Here is a 20858-nt window from a genome sequence, read left to right as displayed (position 1 = left end):
TAGCTCCCTGCGCGTTACATCCGTGGAGCTATCCACCTATATTTTCTCCATAATCCTTTTTTACAACAACCATCTACAGTACATTCCGCTGACCGAATCAGCATTGCCAAATATTCCTGCCGTCCTCAACTCCTGCCGATAATGCTAATTATTTTTGTTATACATTATGATTATATATTCACTTTTGAAAATAGGTGGAAATAGTACCCATTTGTTTGTTGTCTGATTGCTAGAAGTGCCTACAGTTAAAAGGATAGAAATCCTTAGCGTGTTGCAAACAGACATTCTTCTCTCTCAGAGCTTTCGCTCTCTGCTAAATTTTCCTCTTATCTTTGGAAAACTTCTCCACCCACCTAATCGCAACCCATCGGTGAGAAACCGACGCTTCGGCGTCCAGTTTCCCCACTGAACAGCATCCCACCGCCAACAACAAGCAATGGCCTTTCCTTGCCATGCCAGTGCAGCATCAGAGCAATCGTCCGTGAGATGAGAGCAATGGAATGGTGTTTGGAGGCACGACACACCATGAGGGCATGTGACAACAGATAAGACGCCTGCTTTGTTGTTTGAGCTGGCGAAGAAAAAAGCTCGCTTCTCTCTCTGCAGGCCAACTACGGCTTCCAACCAACTATAAGAAGACGTCGGTGACGAAGTCGATTTATTGTCTTCCTCAAACATTCGCCCTAAACGCACCGCGAACCCATCACTCGCGAATGCCACCTGCTGCTGTCGCATTGCAACACAGCATCCCGATCCCAAATTTATTTCCTCAGCCATGGCCTATCAGCACCTTCTACGCTGTTAAACTTTAGTCCCGTGTTCAATCCTTCTCGGGAGGTGTGTCGGTTGTAGAAAAAAGTGGTTTTCATGACGCGTGTTCAAGTGGTGAAAATTTCCAGCATTCGAACCCATTAGTGAGAAAAAAGGCCCCATAATTTCCGCCATCAGAAGTGGATAAAAGGTGTTCCCCTTCACACAAGGGGTGGTGATTTGTGTCAACGAGGATGCCGCAGTAAAATCGAAAATTAGAAACATTTCTCAGATAGGTCAAACTGTGATTGGAGGTGGCTCTGGCTGCCATTAGATGTGAACGAGGAAATTTTAAGAGATTTTCTTTTCACTGCTTTATTTTTGGTTTTCGGTCATTCCGAGCGACGAGGTGAGGCGACGGAGACGTAGACGATGCGAGGGGTTCCCATTTATATTTATGGGTCTCTGGGCTAGGTGAGAGCACGAGCGGTTGTGAAACGCATCATCACGCTGCGGAGAGGCAGAGCAAGAGCGAATCCCCGGAATTTTTCCTCGAATGCTCTTTGGTTGTTTACTAACTGCTAGCTACTGAAAGAAGTGCGATGTCGCCTGCCTGTTGAGGTTGGTTCGCGAACTCTCCCCCTGCTGGTCAGCCGCACATTTGCGTCGAGTGAGCGTCGTGGAGCATAATATCGCGTGAAGCCCCCCCAAAAACGTGTGAAACGTCTTAGCTCGCGCCGCAGACCTCAGTTTGGTGACAGACAGACATGAGAACGGACGGACGGCGATCGGTGGAAGACGACGTTTGGTTGGCAGGACTAGCAGCAGCTGGTGGAGATCAGGAGGAAAGCGGAGGTGGTGGGGGAGGAGCCAGTTGTGAATTTGCTAACGGTGGACGGAGTAGCCGCCGGTCGACGATGATATTTGCCTGCGACAGTGCTCATCATCAGCCGGTTCAGTCTATCAGCTGAGCTCGACGGTTAAAGTCGTTAAGGCGGCAATTTGTAACCGTTCAGGTGCCTGCTCCTACAACACGCGCCACGATGGAATTGACCGCCGTGAGTGAAGATTTGGATATCGTCCCAAACGGAAATCCGGAAACGGCAGTGGAATGTGATAATATTAGCAGAAGTAGTAGCAGTAGTAGTGATAGTGATAGGTTAGCGCTAATAGATCCGGAGAATATGGTCCGTTTCAAGACGGAATTGTTGGCGTTCCTCGACGATCTGTATACGCCCGACCAACCTTGGGATATTACCGTGTTCGAGGGCTACGGACGTGGAATGGTGGCCACTCGCGACATTGAGGAGAACGAATTGATCTTCCTGGATAGGCCCATTCTGCTCGGTCCGCGATTGAACAACTACGATGTGATATTCTGTGCCAGCTGTTGTAGAATACAGAAAAAGCTAACTCTTTGTAGTGGGGGCTGCCGGCTACCGGTTTGCCCTGATTGCGACATTTCTGCAGCTCCGGAAACTCCCCATACCGCAGAGTGTCGCGTCATATCCTCCTGGGAACCCAAGGACCAAAACCGCTACTGTAAAACCATTCTCTACGCTCTGACTTCGATTCGGGGATTCCTCCTAGACAACCACCGTCGCTCAATTGTGCTCAACATGGAAGCTCATCCGCCTCGCAAAGACATGACCACCGAGGTCGAACGGATAATCAAGGATCAAGTCTTCAAAAATCTCCCGGAAGACAGCGAAGATGTGCAATATCTTCGCAAGATCGTAAACGTGCTCAATACGAACGCCTTCGAAACCAGCCGGATGGTGCAAGATGAGGACAATAACGACCACGAAATCGTGCTCCGAGGACTCTATATCCTGGGTGCCCTGATGAACCATTGCTGTCTGCCCAACATCCGGTACGTGTTCGACGGGGACCTTGTGATGCGCTGCTACGCCTCGAAACCGATCCGCAAGGGCGAACAGATCTTCAACAACTACTCCAAGACGCTGTGGGGAACGCAGCATCGGATCATCCATCTGTGCTTCTCGAAGCACTTTTTGTGCAGTTGCGATCGCTGTCGGGACCCGACGGTAAGTTATTTGAAAAATCTATTCATTCATTCCGTGCCACGTTTCGGTCATGACCTCTTTAAAAATATTGACAAATAAGAAACGGCATGGGTGGCTATAATTATAATCGTTTTATTTTAGTCTGGTGGATTTTTTTGAAGGATCATTACCATCACGGCAAAATATTCAAGCGGCTTCGAGTGTACAAAGTTACTATAAAATGTGAACAGAAAAATCCCAAACCTATTTTACTCTTTCATCGTAGGAACGTTCGATTGGAATTCGCTTTCGTATCCGCCAGACTACAGTGAAGTGACCATACTAAAAATAAACTGATTCTGAGAAACTTGGTAGTATAAGGCACGCGAGCTGTGCTGCAGGGGAAGGTGATTCGAAAAACTCTAACGATTTGCCCTTTGACATCGGGTTGAGTTCGGATCGTTGGCAAGATTTATTTTGCGAGGATCGATTTGTTGCGATGAACGATGATGCATAGCCAATAGGTTCGAAGTTTATAATGTTTGGTCTCCGTAAAAGTTAATGGTGAGATTGTTCTGCATTTGGATCTATAGACATCAGAGTTGATTTTTGAACTTTTAAAATGTTGTCCGCCGCATATTCTATAATTCGATTTTATTCCTAGTGAGGTGTGAGCCGGTCTGAAAAAAACGATGGTGGCGGAGTTTGCTGAAAGCATTTTTCGCATGAATTTCTATACGATTTTTTTAACGGAATTTTACTGATTCCCACGAGAAAGTTATGCCAGTCCTCTAGGAAAAACTCTTTTGAGCTCTCAAAGAATTTTTCTGAACGAGAAATTCATCGAAATTTGATTATAATTTTTTCAAGATTTTTCTTTTTTCTTTAGGAAACTCCTAAAACTTTTTTTTAAATTTCCAAGACATTTTTTTTATAGTTTCCACTGCTTAAATTATTCTGAGTTTTAATTGCACTCTCTTATGATTGATTTTGGAAGTTCTGATATAATTCCCCAAAGCAAATTTCTTCGATTTCTCACAGCAAATTCCTTTGAATTTCCATGGAAAATTCTTTAGAATTTCCACAAAAAATACCTAGTCTGAATTTCTCGTTTTTTCTGAATTTCGATTAGGAAAATCTTTCATTCGTCACCACAGATATTATTTGGGGATAATCACTATCTCTTAGCTTAGATAGAAGCAAGGCACTATCCAACAGTCGAGCCCTTTCCTGGCCACGTCCTTGCGAATGCTAAGGAAGGTGGAGAATGGCTTTGGATCTCTAATAGGTGCCACGGGAGGATTTGGAATTATTAATGTGGAAAACGTATAATAGTAGGAATCGTGTTGATAAAACGTGAGTACAGAAAGGACTAAGACACATTCTTCGGACAGGATCACCAGGGGCCTGTAGCATAATCGAAGTTTTACTAATAATATTAGTAGAGTAGCTTGTAACTTGTATTTTTCCGTTGCATAAAAATCTACAAGTATGAATTTACAAGTCTAATATTACAAGTAAACTGCACTAATAATATTAGTGGAGTTTACAAATAACTGTTGCATAAAGAAACAAGTAGAAATTATTAGCGTTGGCTTGTAGTTTCTTCTACAAGTTTGGATGTTACTGTAATGCACTTTACAAATAGGTTTTATTTTATTATTTCAGCTATGAAAAGTAAATATGCATCGTTTTATTGGTTTTAATGACTTATCAGAGAAAGAAACTAGTATTCAAAGTGGTTCAAATTACCATAGTATGTAATACTATGCACTAAGAATAAATATCTCGTTCCAATACAAAACTGAAAATTGTGTAACTTTTTAAATAACTCTGGAGATAGCAGAAATACTTTAAGTGCTGACATCAAATATTCAAATAAAGGAATCGCTCAAGATCATTAGCAATTATGCACTGCATGGAAACCCATAACTACTGAAAAATGAGTTGTTTTCGCTTAAAGCCGTTCTTTGGCCCAATAATCCATATTTGAGTAAAATGACTTTTCTAGCCCTAGGAAGTTTAACTTAATCCACGTAAAAACATACGAAAAGCTGGGTTTAGTTAGAAAAGATAAATCACAAAAAATCTGACCCAAATTGTATGGGATAGGTATTCTAATCAATAAAAGAAAGTATTTTGTCCCTCAATTTTGGGATGATTTATACGTCAAGTCAAGTTTTACTGTATTCCAAACCCTCATGAGTCCTACAATACACTTATATTGAAATCCGCTTCAACAACACGTGTCAAACGAATTTAGCGGGATTAGAATTTTCATGGAGGATACGCTCACGTAACATATAAAATAAATTAAAACCCATGTCATCCCAAAATCCGCCTATAAAAATCACGTAAAAAGCAACTCCAGTGTGCATATTGGCTTAGTCAAGGATACCAATATTGGGGCAGCAGGGACAGCAGGGACAGCATGATGTCCAAGGGCTTGACGACCCCTCCCCAGCTGTCTGCGAGTCAGGGAGAACTGCCTAGGGCGTGGTGGGATTTAGCAGTGGGCTCTGCTAAAATCCCTCCCAAAAAACCACAAGTGCCCGTAAGCGGACTCTATCAAAGCGACTGTGTGCCGCTTCAAAAGCACAAGCCCAGGGAGTGCCAATTGGCATGTGGAGTGTCCCTACTTCGGTAGGGTAGTGCGTGAGCTGCTTCGGCAGGGAGTGAGTGATCTGTTTGTGCTGAGGCAGGAGTGTCATAGCGCGTCACCGCTATTGTCACCTCGAAGCGCAGCAGAAGTCTGAGTATGGACTGCACATGCTAAGGTAAGAGTGTCGTAGCGTAGTATCGTTGATTGGTCCCTACATACCGCTATCGACACCTCGAGGCATGGCAGTGGAGTGTTAGAGTGAGTTGTGGAGTGTACCTACTTCGGTAGGGTAGCGCGTGAGCTGCTTCGGCAGGGAGTGAGTGATCTGGTTGTGCTGAGGCAGGAGTGTCATAGCGTGTCTCCGCCGCTATTGTCACCTCAAAGCGCAGCAGAAGTCTGAGTATGGACTGCACATGCTGAGGCAGGAGTCGAGGTATCCCATCGACACCTCGAGGCATTGCAGTGGAGTGTTAGAGTGAGCACCCGAAAAAGGGTCACATGGAGCGAATGGTCTTTGGAGAAGCTGCTTCGGCGGCAGGGTAGCAGTGGGTTGTACCCACACACCTACAGTTGTGCACATGTGGTGCATGGGGAGTGTCCCTGCTTCGGCAGGGTAGCGTGTGGTCTGCTTCGGCAGTGGTGTGATTGATCTGCTCGTGCTGAGGCAGGAGTGTCGTAGCGTAATATCTGTAGGCCCAGGCAGTTACCGCTATCGACACCTCGAAGCGCAGCAGAAGTCTGAGTATGGACTGCACATGCTGAGGTAGGAGTCGAGGTACCTTCTCGACACCTCGAGGCATGGCAGTGGAGTGTTAGAGTGAGCACCCGAAAAGGGTCACATGGAGCGAATGGTCTTTGGAGAAGCTGCTTCGGCGGCAGGGTAGCAGTGGGTTGTACCCACACACCTACAGTTGTGCACATGTGGTGCATGGGGAGTGTCCCTGCTTCGGCAGGGTAGCGTGTGGTCTGCTTCGGCAGTGGTGTGATTGATCTGCTCGTGCTGAGGCAGGAGTGTCATAGCGCAATATCTGTAGGCCCAGGCAGTTACCGCTATTGACACCTCGAGGCATGGCAGCGGAGCGTCCGGGAGAGCATCCAAGTAACCAAGTAAGACTCAAATGGAGTGAATGGTGTGCGAGCACCCAAGTCAGTCTCGCGTGGGACGAGTGCCTGTGTGAGCGATAATGAGCGAGTACGCTTAGTACTGCCGTCCCCCCAGAAGTAGTACTGCGAGGTAGTTCCTGGGGGATACGATGGTGGAGCCCAAGGGAGTTTAGTCGGTATTACCGGTATGGTCGAGTCCGACACTCCAGTACACTTCCGTGTGGTAGTTTGGCAACTACAATGCACGTGTACTGGGTTAGTGTGTAAATGCATTCTCCCTCGTAAAAAAAAAAAGGATACCAATATGTACATACCACGAAACTGGATTGAAACCGAATCAATAAACTAACAAATAGAAGGATAATTCGTGTTCCGTGTATGCCTATCGCAGCCAAAATCGAGGCCAAAATTAGCAAACAAACGTAAACAAATCTGCTACCTCTGCAATGACAGTGAGCTGTCGGATGAAATTTGACAGTTAAATGAACCTGACGGACTTGTTATTTCTACCTTACTAATAATACAAGTACTAATATTATTAGTTGGCAAAACATTATTATGCAACGCAAATTACAAGTACTTGAAATTTTTTAACTTGTAACTTGTAACTTGTAGCTAATAGTATTAGTGCGATTATGCTACAGGGCCCAGAGCACCAAATTTTCAAACTCAATTGCCGACGGTTTTAACAATTAATTATTCGGCAACTTGGCCTTACAAAAATCATAGTAGTTAGTTTTTTTTATTCCTTTATTTATTTGGTAGGCACTATGTCTTACTTAACCGCCTCTGTGCCGTGATCTACTGTGGTATTCTGCTGCCAGAATCCACAGAGAATCTATTTTTAGATTTTCCATCCAGAGTCAAAACCAGGATTTACTTATGACCTGAATTCTTCGGATGTTCTCAAGAATTCCCGGGGAATTGAGATCTGCCACAAAGATTTTTCCAAAAAAAATCAAGAGTACTTTCAGAAATTCCTATAGAAACTCTTTCGAAAAATTATTTCAGGTATTCCTTCGAATACTAACGGAAATTCTATTCTCTCGGAAATTTCTCCGGCAAGAATTCCTTCCACAAGTCTTGAACAAAATTTTCCTCTTGTGGTTTCCCAGAAAATCCCGGAAATTACTTCGCATGTAAATCCAGAAATTCCTTTGGGAATCCAAAGAAGGTAATATAAGAAAATTTCTTCGTTGAGTCTTTTATGAGTTCTTTTAGGAATTTCTTCAAAAATTCTTTTAAAAATTCCTTTGATCATTCCTATAGTAATTCGTTTTGTTTCAAATTAAAATTCTTATATTCCTTCAGCAATTGTTTAAATTGTTTTAGGAATACCTTCTAAATTACTTTAGAAGAAATCCTTCCGAAATTTCATTAGGAAATTCTTTGGAAATTCTTTAAGAAGTTCTCTCATAAATTCTTTTGAGAACTCCTCTAATAAATTACGCCAGGAATTCCTTTTGACATTTCTTCGGAAAATTCTCTGGAAAGACCTTTGTAAATTTATCCGGAAATTCCTTGGAAACTTCCTCCAAGAAATCCTGCGGAAATCATCTTAGTAAAACCATACGAAATTTCTTCCAAAATTCCCGCAGGAATTATTTCAGAATTTTTTTTTGAATAGATAAGAAATACTAAAAGAATTTTCCTTAGAGTTTCTAACGGGAATTTAAAAGGAATTTTCAGATCAATTTTCGGAAAGAATGCTTAAGTAATTTCCAAAAAGATTCCTAAAAGACTTTTTGAAGTGATTTCCGAAAAAAAAATTTATTGAATATCCGAAGGTCTCAAGGAACATCCAATTGGAGTTTACGGAGGAATGTCCGAAGAGATTCCTGGATGAAGATTTGAAGAAATTTCGAAGGATTTCCTAAAACTCTTTAATTTCCTTAAAGTTACTGGAAGAATTTCTTTTAAAAATCCCTGAGATAATTGCTAAAACAATTTCTTGAAAAAGTTCGAAATCAATTTTCGCAGGAATTTCTAAAGCAATTCCCAAAAATATCCGAAGGAATTCTCCAAAGGGATTTTCGGGAGATTTCCCTGATTTCCGTCCAACTGCAATTCACTATTTTTGGATGTTTCTGCATACATTTTTGTATATAAACTTCCAACGAGTTTAGCACCGCCCAAACGTTGACCGAATTGGCTGAAATTTTGTCCAGAGCATCAAATAGAACCGAATAAGAGGGCGGCCCATCAAACAAATTGAAAAAAGTTTTTCCCATACTAATTTGAGCCACCCTATTCTACTTATCCGAATGTTGTTCCTAATCCTAGTGTGTTGGCGTGTGTGTCCGTGTGCCTAGTGTATCCCTCGGCGCTAGCATCGTTGACGTCATCCGGATGACTACAGGACCGGCCACGACCTTCCCGCCATCTCACATTACGTGCATGGCCAATCTCAAATTATCTCCTCCTTCATTCCCCCATCAGCATGATGGTTTTATGCCAGCGAGTAATATCTGCATGCTCGCGCCGGCAATTTCCACAATCAGTAACTTTGATCTCAATCTTAATCAGCACAGTGAACACTACGTGTTTAAGAAAAATCGACGGTAGTAACACGGGTTGTCTGTAACGACTTTTTCACTGCTAACGTGAGACTAGTGGCTCTATCTCTGTACCTTTTTTATCTGCCGCAACAGAATTTTATTTTACTGCTGTCCGGAATTGCACAAGAATTTCCGAAGGATGTCCCAATTCTTGTGAAAGTTTCTTTCTTTGAAAGTAATTTCCGAATGAATTCATGTATTAATTAGAAGTTTATATAGAAAATCCAGTAGGTATTTCTTTGAAAATGCCATTGGAACTTTTTTCATGGATGCCTTCAATAGTTCTTTGGCAAATTCTTTCAGAAATTCGTTAAGAAAATATTTATATTGGGAACGACCAGGGTAGATATCAAATAATCCCTCTTGTCGTATCTTCAGAAGACGGCCGATCCGCAGCAGCTCCGAAGCACTACTGCTTCCCGCGAAATACATCACAAAACTGAATGCTCACTTCGTTCAACTGTCACCTCTCGCATCTCTTATTCAGTCAATATATTTACTCATACCCCTCTCAATCCCTACACCTCTGTTTTGGCTTTTCTGGTCATAGAATGTATGAAGCGGAGTGATTCTACTACATTCGACGTTTCGACCCTTGGTTTGGGCCTTGGTTTGGCCCTATAACCTCCCTGAAGAAGAATACATTCTATGACAAAAAAAACAAAACAAAGGGATTATTTGTCAAGAAAATATTTTCGAAAATCTTTTCGTGTGGTTCTTCGTAAATTTATTCAAGAAATTCCTCCTGAAATACATTTAGAAACTCCTGTGGAATTTCTTACAAAATTTTTCCAGAAAATCCTTCAGAAATTCTTTCGGGTACTTCTCCAGGAAAAATTCTTAAAATTCCGACAGTAGTTCATTTGAATATTCTTCCGGGGATTCTTCCGTAGAACCTCCCGAAAAGCCTTTATAAATTTCTCCAGATATTTCTTTAGTAAAACAATGTAATATTCCTGAATTATTCTGAAAAATTTGTTGAAGGAAATCTTCCCAAAAATTATTGGAAAATGAAATAGAAAATTCTACAGGAGTGTTCGTAGCAGTTTCTAACAAAAATTCGAAAGGATTCTCTAATTAATTCCCAAAAGAATTTGCAAATGAAATTTCCCAAGGATTCCTGAAAGAATTTCTGAAAGATTTTATAAGAGATTCCCGAAAGAATTCTCAAAGGAAATTTCGAAGGCATTTCAAAATGAATCTCTGAAGATCTAAAGAAATCTCCAGAAGATTTGCTAAAAAAATTGGAGGTATGACCGAAAAAATTCTTGGAGATCTGGAGAAATTTCTCAGGGAAATTCCGAAGGTATTCTAAAAATTTCTTCCTAGTGTTTTCAAAGGGATTGATTGATAAAGTACTAGAAGAATTCCTAAATTATATTCCAAAGAAACTCCTAAATCAATTTCCGCAGAAACTCCTGAAGGAATTTCCAAAGGCATTGCTAAAGAAACATCGGAAGGATTAAAGGAACTTCAGAAGGATTTTCCAAAAGAACCAAATTTCCAAATTTCTGAACAAATTTTAAAAAGAATTCGTAAAAGAATATATGACTTTCAATATTGCTTTTAATTCCTTCATTGAATTTTCGAGGAATTTCATACATCTTCCAATTTATTTTATTACAATTTAATTGTGGAAATACCTTTCTTAATTTCCTCAAAAATTCCTTTAGAAAATCCTTCGGATTTTGTTATAGGAATTCCTTGAAGAATTCCTTTACAAATACAAAGCTTTTTTCGTCGCTTCAAGCTTGAATACCGAATATCAAGGGGCATTATATGGTTTTGGTATATCCTGGGTCATCAAAACCGTCTTTGAGTTCAGATCTACAGGCACAGCAGTAGAATTTTCAGGTAATCGTAAGCATTTAAAAATATGTACGTGCGATTATAACGCAGTCACAGTGCAAACATGCTTAACTCGTTTCGGCCCGGGCTACGATTTCAAATTATAGAATCCATTGTTCTCGTTTTTTTCGACCGATTTGCATGAAATTTTGAGGAAAGATGCATTAAATCTTATATTTTTGTGTATTGATTTGGAGATTGGGTCTTCGGGGATGGTTTTACCGAGGGGGTCCCTGGGTAAAATGGGGTCAAAAAGAGTAGTAAACAATCTCAATAATTATGCAATCGTTTTTATTTATTATTTTGCAATAGTAGGAATAGAAACTGCACGTTTGGACCTCCAAAATCCGGTTACAGATGTTCCGGGAACCTGGTTCCCCCAGGGAAGTGGTCACCTTTTGATTGATTCTGAAACCCAGCTTGCGACACATCAAACTTCATGATTTTTCAATACAAATACAATAGAAGGCATTTGCACAGTATCTGGGCACATTGGCCACTTCCGGAGGTTCCCTGGGAACCTGGTGTCCTCAGGGAAGTGGTCGCTTTTTGAGTGATTTTGAAACCCAGCTTGCGACACATCAAACTTCATGCTTTTGCAACGCAAATACAATAGAAGGCATTTTCAGAGCATATGAGCGTATTGGCTACTTCCGGGGATTCCCTAGGAACCTGGTGTCCTCAGGGAAGTGGTCACTTTTTGAGTGATTCTGAAACCCAGCTTGCGACACATCAAACTTCATTACTTTGCAGCACAAATACAATAGAAGGCATTTGCACAGAATCTGAAAACATTGGCCACTTTCGGAGGTTACCTGGGACTAGACCTGTGCGCCGGTCATGTCATCGGCGGCGGCGGCGTGGTGGTTACTTTTGCCCCGGCGGCGGCGGCGTCACGGCGGCGCGCCGTTGACTTTTATCGGCGGCGGCGGCGGCGGCGTGAACCAGCGTGGATGAAAAAAAAAAAAATGACTGAAAAAATCAATTTTACCGCGGATTTTTGGATTACCGCGGTTTGATTCACACGGTAGGAATCGCCCGTATAAAAACCGACTTCAGTGGATTAAAATTGCAATATTCTGCGTTTGCCGATCATCAAACAGCACATTCAAAATAGTCAATTGCCGGCGATACTAATCAATACCTGATTTTAAAAAGTTATTTGAATTAACACTATTTTGTTACTCTTTGATTTTGATTAATCAAATTTTAACAATAAATCCTGCCTCTCTTTTTCGTGACCCCTAAGTGTTAAGAATTAGATTTCGGTGTCATAGAACAAATTGGTAACAACTTTTTTCAAAAGTTATTTCCAATTTAGGATTTAGATACACTTCAGTCGTTTTGATCTCAAAATAACTAAGTTTCAGAAAAAATCTAATATTTTCCTGAAATTTGCCTAAATATGCCAACAAAGCTCTTGGTGGAGTTTCTGAAAGAACTTCTGGAGTGAACTATGATTTTTTTTTTTTCAATTTCTACAGGAATTTCTTACGAAATTTCATTAGGAATCCCTTCGTAAAATCCTATGACAATGTCTGCAGAATTTTTCTATTTTAGAAAGAATAATCCATTCAGGTTCTCTTTGGGAAATTCCTTTAGTAAAACATAAAATATTCCTGCAGGAATTCATTCGGAAATGTATTTAAGAATGAACTATTTTCTGATGGAATTCCTAAGAGAATTTTCTAAAGGACTTTCCGAGAAAATTCCTGAAGTAGTGTTGGAAAGTGTAGTAGGAACCTTTTAAAAAAAAATTAGCAAATCCCCACAGACATTTCCAAAATGCATCAGCGGATGCTCTCGCATCTTCCTCGATTGCACAACCCAGCGCCAACGTCCTCTTCCAGGTTCTCTGCAAGTTCTTTAGCTGTTATCTCTTCCTACATACGCACTACATGTCCAACCCACTGTAATCTGCCTTATTTTATCAACCTGCCTATGTCTGCATTTTTGTATACTTGGTTTAACTCGTGGTTCATTCATTCATCTGCTCCATTTACCATTTTCCACCACGCTGCCAAATATTGAGCACAGTATTTTCAACTCAAACACTTTGTGAATTTGATAATCTGCATCTTTTAACGTCCATGATTCCTGGCCGTACAGGAGGACTGGACGAATCAACGATGTGTACAGAGCTAGTTTTGTCAGTGTCTGTAGGTAGCTTCGTGAAGTTACAAAAGAATTTTCTGGAGGAATTTTCAAAGGGTTACCCTGAGAAATTCTCTATTAAATTACTTAAAGTAGTTTTGGAAGAATTCCTATGGGAATTTCAGGAACAATTATTGTCAAGGAACTTGCTAAGGAACTCCTAGAGGAATTACTAAAAAAATCCGAAGGAATTTCAAATTGATTTTCAAAGAAATTCCAAAGCAAAATTCCAAAGCTGACAGAAATTTCCGAAGTAATCCGTTAATAAATTTCTGAAGGAGTTTTTAGAGATTTGGAATTTTGAAACAATTTCCTAAGGAACTCCTAAAACATTCTCTAGATATTTCAAAAAGAAGGATTTTCAGAAGGTATATCCGAATTTCTGAACGAAGTCTTGACGGAATGTCCAAAGGAATTTTCGGAGATATCTAAGACTGTCAGAAGTTTCTTCAGGAGTTACTTTGAAAAAAACCTGCAGGGATTCTATGGATATTCCTTCAGGAACTTGTTCAGGAATTCTTAAGAAAATTTCGTCCTAGAACTTTTCAAGGAATTCCAAAAGAGTTCTTAGAAGAATTTCTTGAGGAATTTTCGGGAAAACACCTTAACGATGTTCCCAAGATTTTCTTAAACAAATTTCTGAAGAAACTTTTTCCGAAATAATTCCTGAGAGAAATTTCCGAATATAGCTGAGAGTATTTTCGAAAGACTTCATGGAATTCGTTTCCGGAGGGAATTCCTGGACGAATCTCTATAGGATTTTTTAAAGAATTACAAAAAAAATCCTGGAGAAATTTGAGAATTACTTCAAAAATACCAGTAGGCATTTCCTCTGAAATTCTATTAGAAATTTCTTCATAGATTCCTTTGAGAATTCCCCGGAAATTCCTTCAAATATTCCTTAAAAAATTCCTTTAGAGGTTGTCCATAAACCAAGTAGACTCTTGAGGGGGAGGGGGTTCGAAAAAGTCTACGTGTACTAAGAGGGGCGGGAGCATACAAAAAGTCTACGTAGACTTTTTTTCGGGAAACATTTAATACAGCAGCTTTTTGCGAAGTTCACTAGTTCGATTTTTTTTTTCAATTTTTCCGTTTTTTTTGCTAGACTTTACCGAAATAATCTCTTGAATCTCATGGATTTCACTCAAGTAATAGTCTGAACTATGGCTTAAAAATATCATATTTTAACAGCAGATTCTTCTGTGTTGAGCACGAAAATTCTCCAAAGTATTCTATAAAAAAATTCGAAAAAAATTTCAAAATTTCCACTTGGATTACATTGATTACATTGTAGATTCTACTAAAATATCCTTTAATTTTCGGCAGGAACATCTTTAGAAACTACAAGTGATTCTTTAGAATTTCCACGGGGAATTATACCACACTTCGATGAAAAATTATTTAGAATTTACAAAGGAAGCATTTAGGAATATCCAAGAAGAAGTCTTTGGTTTTCCAAAAGACATTCTTTGGAACTTGTAAGAGGAATTCTCCGAAATTTAACGGCCATTTCTTCGGCAGTTCTAATGAAAATTCTTTGGAATTATCTAGGGATAAAGAAATTTTTGAGATCTTTCACGAGAAATTATTTGAATTTACCACCAAAAACTCTTTGGGTTTTCACAAAAAAATTATTGCAATTCTTAAAGGAAAGCATTAGCAATTTTCATGAAAATTTATTCTATTTTTTTGCGATAAATTCACCACAAATTCAACTGAAATCCTTCAAACCGAAAATTATCTGGAAAACTCTTTGGAATGTCCATAGGATTTTTTTTCAATTTCTTCAGGAAATCGCTCCTACTTTGCAAGAGAAATGTCAAAATATCGTAGGAAACCTTTAGCATGGTTTCAACGGGAAATAATTCAAAATTTTCATGGAAAATTTCTGCGACATTTTAACGGGAAAACTTTTGGAATTTAGAACAAAATTCTTGAGATTTCAATGGAATATCGGAATTATCACGGAGAGTTCTTTGGAGTATTACCTGGAAACTTTGAAGGTTATAAATCGGGAAATTCTACGGAATTTCTACGACAAACTTTTTGGAATGTAGACTTGACGTTCTCGGAATATCAACTCGAAATTCTGAAAATTCTTGGGTTTTCTACAAATTTGAACCGGCATGAAGAATTATAATTCAGATGCGTGACAGATTTTAAGCAGCGGCGCGCCTTGCAAGTGCCGATGGCGGTGGCGCACACCTCTAGGAGGAATCAAATGCAACAGAAATTAAATTAATTGGCTTCGAGATTTGGTTTCAGGAGCTATGGACAGAGGATTGAATTTGATTTCGTTGATATTGAGTTGGATTTTATTCAGTTTGATTTTGTTAGGTTTGAAATTTGAATTTTACTGTAGTGTTCACAATGTCTACGTGGTCGGGGTTCAGCCAAACTGCACCAAGCGGCTTTTCGACTGACTTGTAATATTTTGCTCGTACAAGGACAACGGAAATAGTTTCATATCAATTTAAGCATACATTTGCATTAGTATATCCTCAGTTATGAGGTTAAGGAATATTCGATGCGATTTGCGATCAATTAAATCTGCTAAACGAAAGTTTGAGCAGAAAAATCGTCAATTTTTTGTTGGCGCTTGGTGTGATTTGGCTGAACCCCGACCACGTAGACTTCAAGGGGATGGGGGAGGGGTTTTGGAAAAGTCTACTAGGGGGGAAACGGGGGTTGGTTTGAAAATGTAAAAATTCGGCCTACGTGGTTTGTGGGAAGTTGTTCAGAAATACTTTCAAAATCTCTTAAAGTAGTTCAAACGGGAACTATTTTCGAAAATCCATTCAGCCTCTTTTTTAAAAATGCCTTCGTAAATATATTTAGAAATTCATTTCTTCAAAAACTTCTCCAAAAATTCATTGAAGAGCTCCTCAAAAAATTTTCCTTGAATAATCTAGAAAAAACTCCACCAAGAATTCCTTTGGATATTTCACCAGGGATTTCTTTAAAAATTTCTTCGAAAAGCCTTCCGGATTCCTTCTTAGATTTCTTCCAGGAAATTCATTGAAAGTTAATTAGATAATGAAATAGTTTTCGGTGGAGTTGCTATTTGAATTTTTGAAAAAATAAAACAAATAAATTAAACAACTAACGCTGAAAAAATCCGAAGGTATTACTGAAAGAATTTCGTAAAGAACCCATGAAGGCATTTTCGATGGAATTCCTGCAGGAAGTTCTGGAAGAATTCTCGAAGAATGTTTTAAAGGATTTGCTGGAATAAGCTCTGAAGAAATTCCTTAGGAAAATTTGTAAGAAATCCCTTATGCAATCTCTGGAAGAATTTATTTGAAGAATTCATAGAATAATTGCCGAAGAAATTCATGAGGAGGTATTCATTTAAAAAATTGAAGAGTTGCTAAAAAGTTTTTGAAGAAACTTCAAATGGAATTTCTTGAGAAATTTATTAAGAAATATCCGGAGGAATCGCTAAAGAAACTTCCGAAGGAATTCCTTAACGATTCTCCTAAGGAATTCTTAACAACATTTTCGTAGAAATTACTGAAACAATTTTTTTGTATGCATTCCATAAGGAATTTTCGGAGAAATTTTGTAAGACATTTCCGGAAGAATACATAAAGTAATTTTCCAAGGTTTTTTATTGAAACTTTTCGGAGGAATTTACTAGGAAATATACCAAGTGGTTTTGGCGCTTTGGGGATGTATTCAAGCCTTCACAAAAGCTTATGTGCCACAACAAACATAATTTGCGAGTCACCTACAGGCAGTGTTGTCTTACACTCTGTGCAAGAAATTCTGCTCTTTGATTTTACTCCATCTAAACGATGGACATTTAGAAAATTCAAATAGCCTTCTATTAGTTGCACTTACTTAGTTAGGATTGTAAAATCGTGTGGATGGAGTAAAATCAAAGAGCAGATTTTTTTTTGCACAGAGTGTAGGAAAACAGTGCCTACACCCAACCAGCGGATGGCAGATTTTAATACAGTTCTACATAAGAACCTTACAGAAACTGTATAATAATTGGGCATATACAATTTCGGTAGATTTTAATACAATTGTTGTATTGAAATAATACAGATTTGTATTATTTTAATACAATATTTGTATAAAAAGCTTACAGAATTGTATATGCCCAGATTTTATACAATAATTGTCAGATTTGTTTTTTGGGTGTACAGATTTAGGTGCCTGACTGAATGAGGCTTTGGCATAGACGTTTGATTTTTTTATTGCGATTAGTCATCGGCGTGGCAAAATTATGATCGGCGGGGCGCCGACCCAAAATCGCCGGCGGCGGCGGCGTGAGTAAAACCACCGGCGGCGGCGGCGCGGCGCGGCGGCGCACAGGTCTACCTGGGAACCTGAAGCCCTCAGGGAAGTGGTCACTTTTTGATTGATTCTGAAACCCAGCTTGCGACACATCAAACTTCATGATTTTGCAACACAAATACAGTAGAAGACATTTGCAGAACATCTGATCGTATTTGCCACTTCCGGAGGTTCCCTGGGATCCTGAAGCCCTCAGTCAAATGGTCATTTTTTGAGCTGTTTTGAAACCCAGCTTGCGACACATCAAACTTCATGATTATGCAACACAGATACAATAGAAGGCATTTGCACGGCATCTGGGCACATTGGCCATTTTCGAAGGTTCCCTGGGAACCTGATGCCATCAGGGAAGTGGTCACTTTTTGAGTGGTTCTGAAACCCAGCTTGTGACACATCAAACTTCATTACTTTGCAACACAAATACAATAGAAGGCATTTGCACAGCATCTGGGCATATCGGCCACTTCCGGGGGTTCCTTGGGAACCTGATGCCCAATGGTTCTGAAAAACAGCTTACGATACATCAACCTGAATGATTTTGTTTTCTCCAAATAATCTAGTGTGTGTTTCTAGTGCATCCTTTCCTGCACCGGACTGGGAATCTAACCCAGCTTTGTTCAGCATGGCCTTGCTTTGTAGCCGCGCATTCTATCGCACGGCTAAGGGAGGCCCCACAATATCATATAGTCAGCTATCATCAGCATATCAAGTCAGCTCAACAAAAGTGAACTAAATAATATGAAAAGTTTGAAAAAGACCTGTATTATGTCCCATGTCCGTGTTACATGGGAACATTTCCGCAGGCCTGGGGGAAATATCCAAAACCCCACTCAGTGCTGTAAGTGCCAAAAGTGGGGTCACGGAACTAAACATTGCCACATGGATGCTAAATGCATGATTTGTGGTGGAACCTCTCACGCCAAGGACGCCTGTCCTGTGAGAGAAGATTCCAATAAATTAAAGTGTGCAAATTGTGGGGGCAATCATAAATCCAATTTCTGGGAATGCCCTTCACGCAAAAAAGTTTTGACTTCCCGTGCAAAATTGATGACGGGAAATTCCAATAGGATTCCCAAACGCTCAAAATCCGCAATCATTTGCCGGTCGAGCAATTCATACCCACCACAATCAACGAACAAATTTTGCTCCTACCTCTCACCGGGTAACGAGCAGTTCGTCGAATACTAATTTTTCAAACACGCCCTCCTATGCTAGCATCGCTGCAGGCAGGCAAAATTTCATTTCTGAAAATTTACCGACGATGAATGACTTTCATACCCATTCGTCAACGGGAAATAACGTTCGTTTTGACGACTCAGGTAGCATGTCTGCTTCCGACTTTGATTTTCGTAATGAACAATTGCATCACATGATTGATGCCATGTTCAAAGCAAATACCAAAACTGAAGCAGTTCAGGTTGGTATCAAATTTACTCAAAGAATTGTTATTGGACTTCGTTTTAATGGATCCAAATAATTCTTTGAAAATTTTAAATTGGAATGCCCGCTCTTTAAAGGGTAAGGAAGATGAATTATTCAACTTCCTATCAGTTCATAATGTGCATATTGCCATTATAACTGAAACGTATTTAAAACCAGGACTTTCCATTAAAAGAGATCCAAATTATTTTATCTATAGAAATGATCGTCTTGACAGCGCCTGTGGTGGGGTCGCCATTGTCATTAATAGACGTATCAAACATAAATTATTTTATTCGTTCGAAACCAAAGTTTTTGAAACCTTGGGAGTTTCTGTTAAAACAAATTTTGGACAATTCTCTTTTTTTGTTGAAAGCTTATCTTTAAATTCTAACTCGCGACAAATCTAAATTTTTCATAATTGGTGACTTCAATGCTAAACACCGTTCATCGAATAATGTTCAAAGCAATTCCAATGGAAAAATTTTATTTGAAGATTGTTCTGCGGGGTATTATACTATTCAATATCCCAATGGACCAACTTGTTTTTCTTCCAGTCGAAATCCATCTACAATTGATTTAGTTTTAACGGATTCAAGTCAGCTGTGTGGCCAATTGGTCACTTATGCTGACTTTGACTCTGATCACCTACCTGTGACGTTTGAAATCTCACAAGAAGCCATTAATAATCCCATCAGCTCTACTTTTAATTATCATAGAGCTGATTGGGATTTATATAAAACGTATATCGATAGGAATTTTGATGTTGATATTCCTCTCGATACCAAAAGTGATATTGATAATGCTCTTGTATCTTTGACAAATTTAATTGTCGAAGCCAGAGGCATTGCAATTCCTAAATGTGCCAAATTCAAATCCATTATTATTGACGATGATCTTCAGTTACTGATCCGTCTTAAAAATGTGAGGCGAAGGCAATACCAAAGAACTCGCGATCCCGCGTTGAAAGTTATTTGGCGGGATTTGTAGAATGAAATTAAAAATGTTTCGCTATTCTGAAAAATACAAACTTTGGGAATCATGTCTCAAAGTTGGATCCAAGTTTGAAACCATTTTGCAAATTAACGAAAATTCTTTTAAAAAATCTCAAAAGCCAATTCCAGCGCTGAAAGAGGGAAAAAAATTGTATTAACAAATGGCAAAAAGGCTCAAAAACTTGCTCAGCAGTTCGAGAGTGCCCATAATTTTAGTCTAGGTCTCACTAGTCCAATTGAGGATCAGGTTACACGGAGCTTCGAAGACATTCTCAATCAAGAGAATGTTTTTGACCCTTCGTATGGAACTAATTTGGATGAAGTGAGATCTATTACTAGAAAATTTAAAAATATGAAAGCCCCGGGTGATGATGGTATTTTCTACATACTTATCAAAAAACTTCCTGAGAGCTCTTTATCCTTTTTGGTTAATTTATTTAACAAATGTTTTCAATTGGCATACTTTCCAGATAAATGGAAAATCGCCAAAGTTGTTCCAATTTTGAAGCCGGACAAAAATCCAGCTGAGGCTTCTAGTTATCGCCCAATCAGTTTGCTTTCTTCAATAAGCAAACTGTTTGAAAAGATTATTTTGAATAGAATGATGGTTCATATTAATTACAATTCTATTTTTGCTGATGAGCAATTTGGTTTTCGCCATGGGGATTCAACCACCCATCAGTTATTAAGAGTTACGAATTTAATTCGGCTCAACAAATCTGAAGGATATTCGACTGGAGTTGCTCTTCATGATATAGAGAAAGCATTTGACAGTATTTGGCATGAAGGTTTGATTGTAAAATTGATGAATTTTAATTTTCCTCTGTACATTATTAAACTGATCCAAAATTATTTATCAGATCGCTCACTGCAGGTAAACTATCAGAATTCTAAATCTAATAGATTACCTGTAAGAGCTGGTGTTCCCCAAGGCAGCATACTGGGGCCCATATTGTATAACATTTTTACTTCTGCCTTGCCTGATTTACCACCAGGATGTTTCAAATCTCTGTTTGCAGATGACACGGGCCTTTCCGCCAAAGGGTGAAGCCTTCATGTCATTTGTAGTAGATTGTAGGGATAATGGGCCGTTACCTTCGATTGGCACTGGTTCCGG

The 20858-nt window shown here is 39.4% G+C and overlaps 1 protein-coding gene across 1 annotated transcript in view; it reads left to right on the top strand.

The window, feature by feature from the left end:
• Positions 1–894: 894 nt before the first annotated feature.
• The window catches only part of LOC134207363 (SET domain-containing protein SmydA-8-like), a 48333-nt gene continuing 28369 nt past the window's right edge, over positions 895–20858 (top strand). Inside the window, 1 exon segment of the mRNA XM_062683084.1 lies at positions 895–2798. Within this exon segment, the coding sequence (XP_062539068.1) occupies positions 1794–2798 (1005 nt within the window). The 5' untranslated portion in view covers positions 895–1793.

This window comes from Armigeres subalbatus, chromosome 1, assembly GCF_024139115.2.
Source record: "Armigeres subalbatus isolate Guangzhou_Male chromosome 1, GZ_Asu_2, whole genome shotgun sequence".
In the NCBI taxonomy this organism is placed as follows: domain Eukaryota; kingdom Metazoa; phylum Arthropoda; class Insecta; order Diptera; family Culicidae; genus Armigeres; species Armigeres subalbatus.
This window is presented reverse-complemented; position numbering and strand designations above follow the sequence as displayed.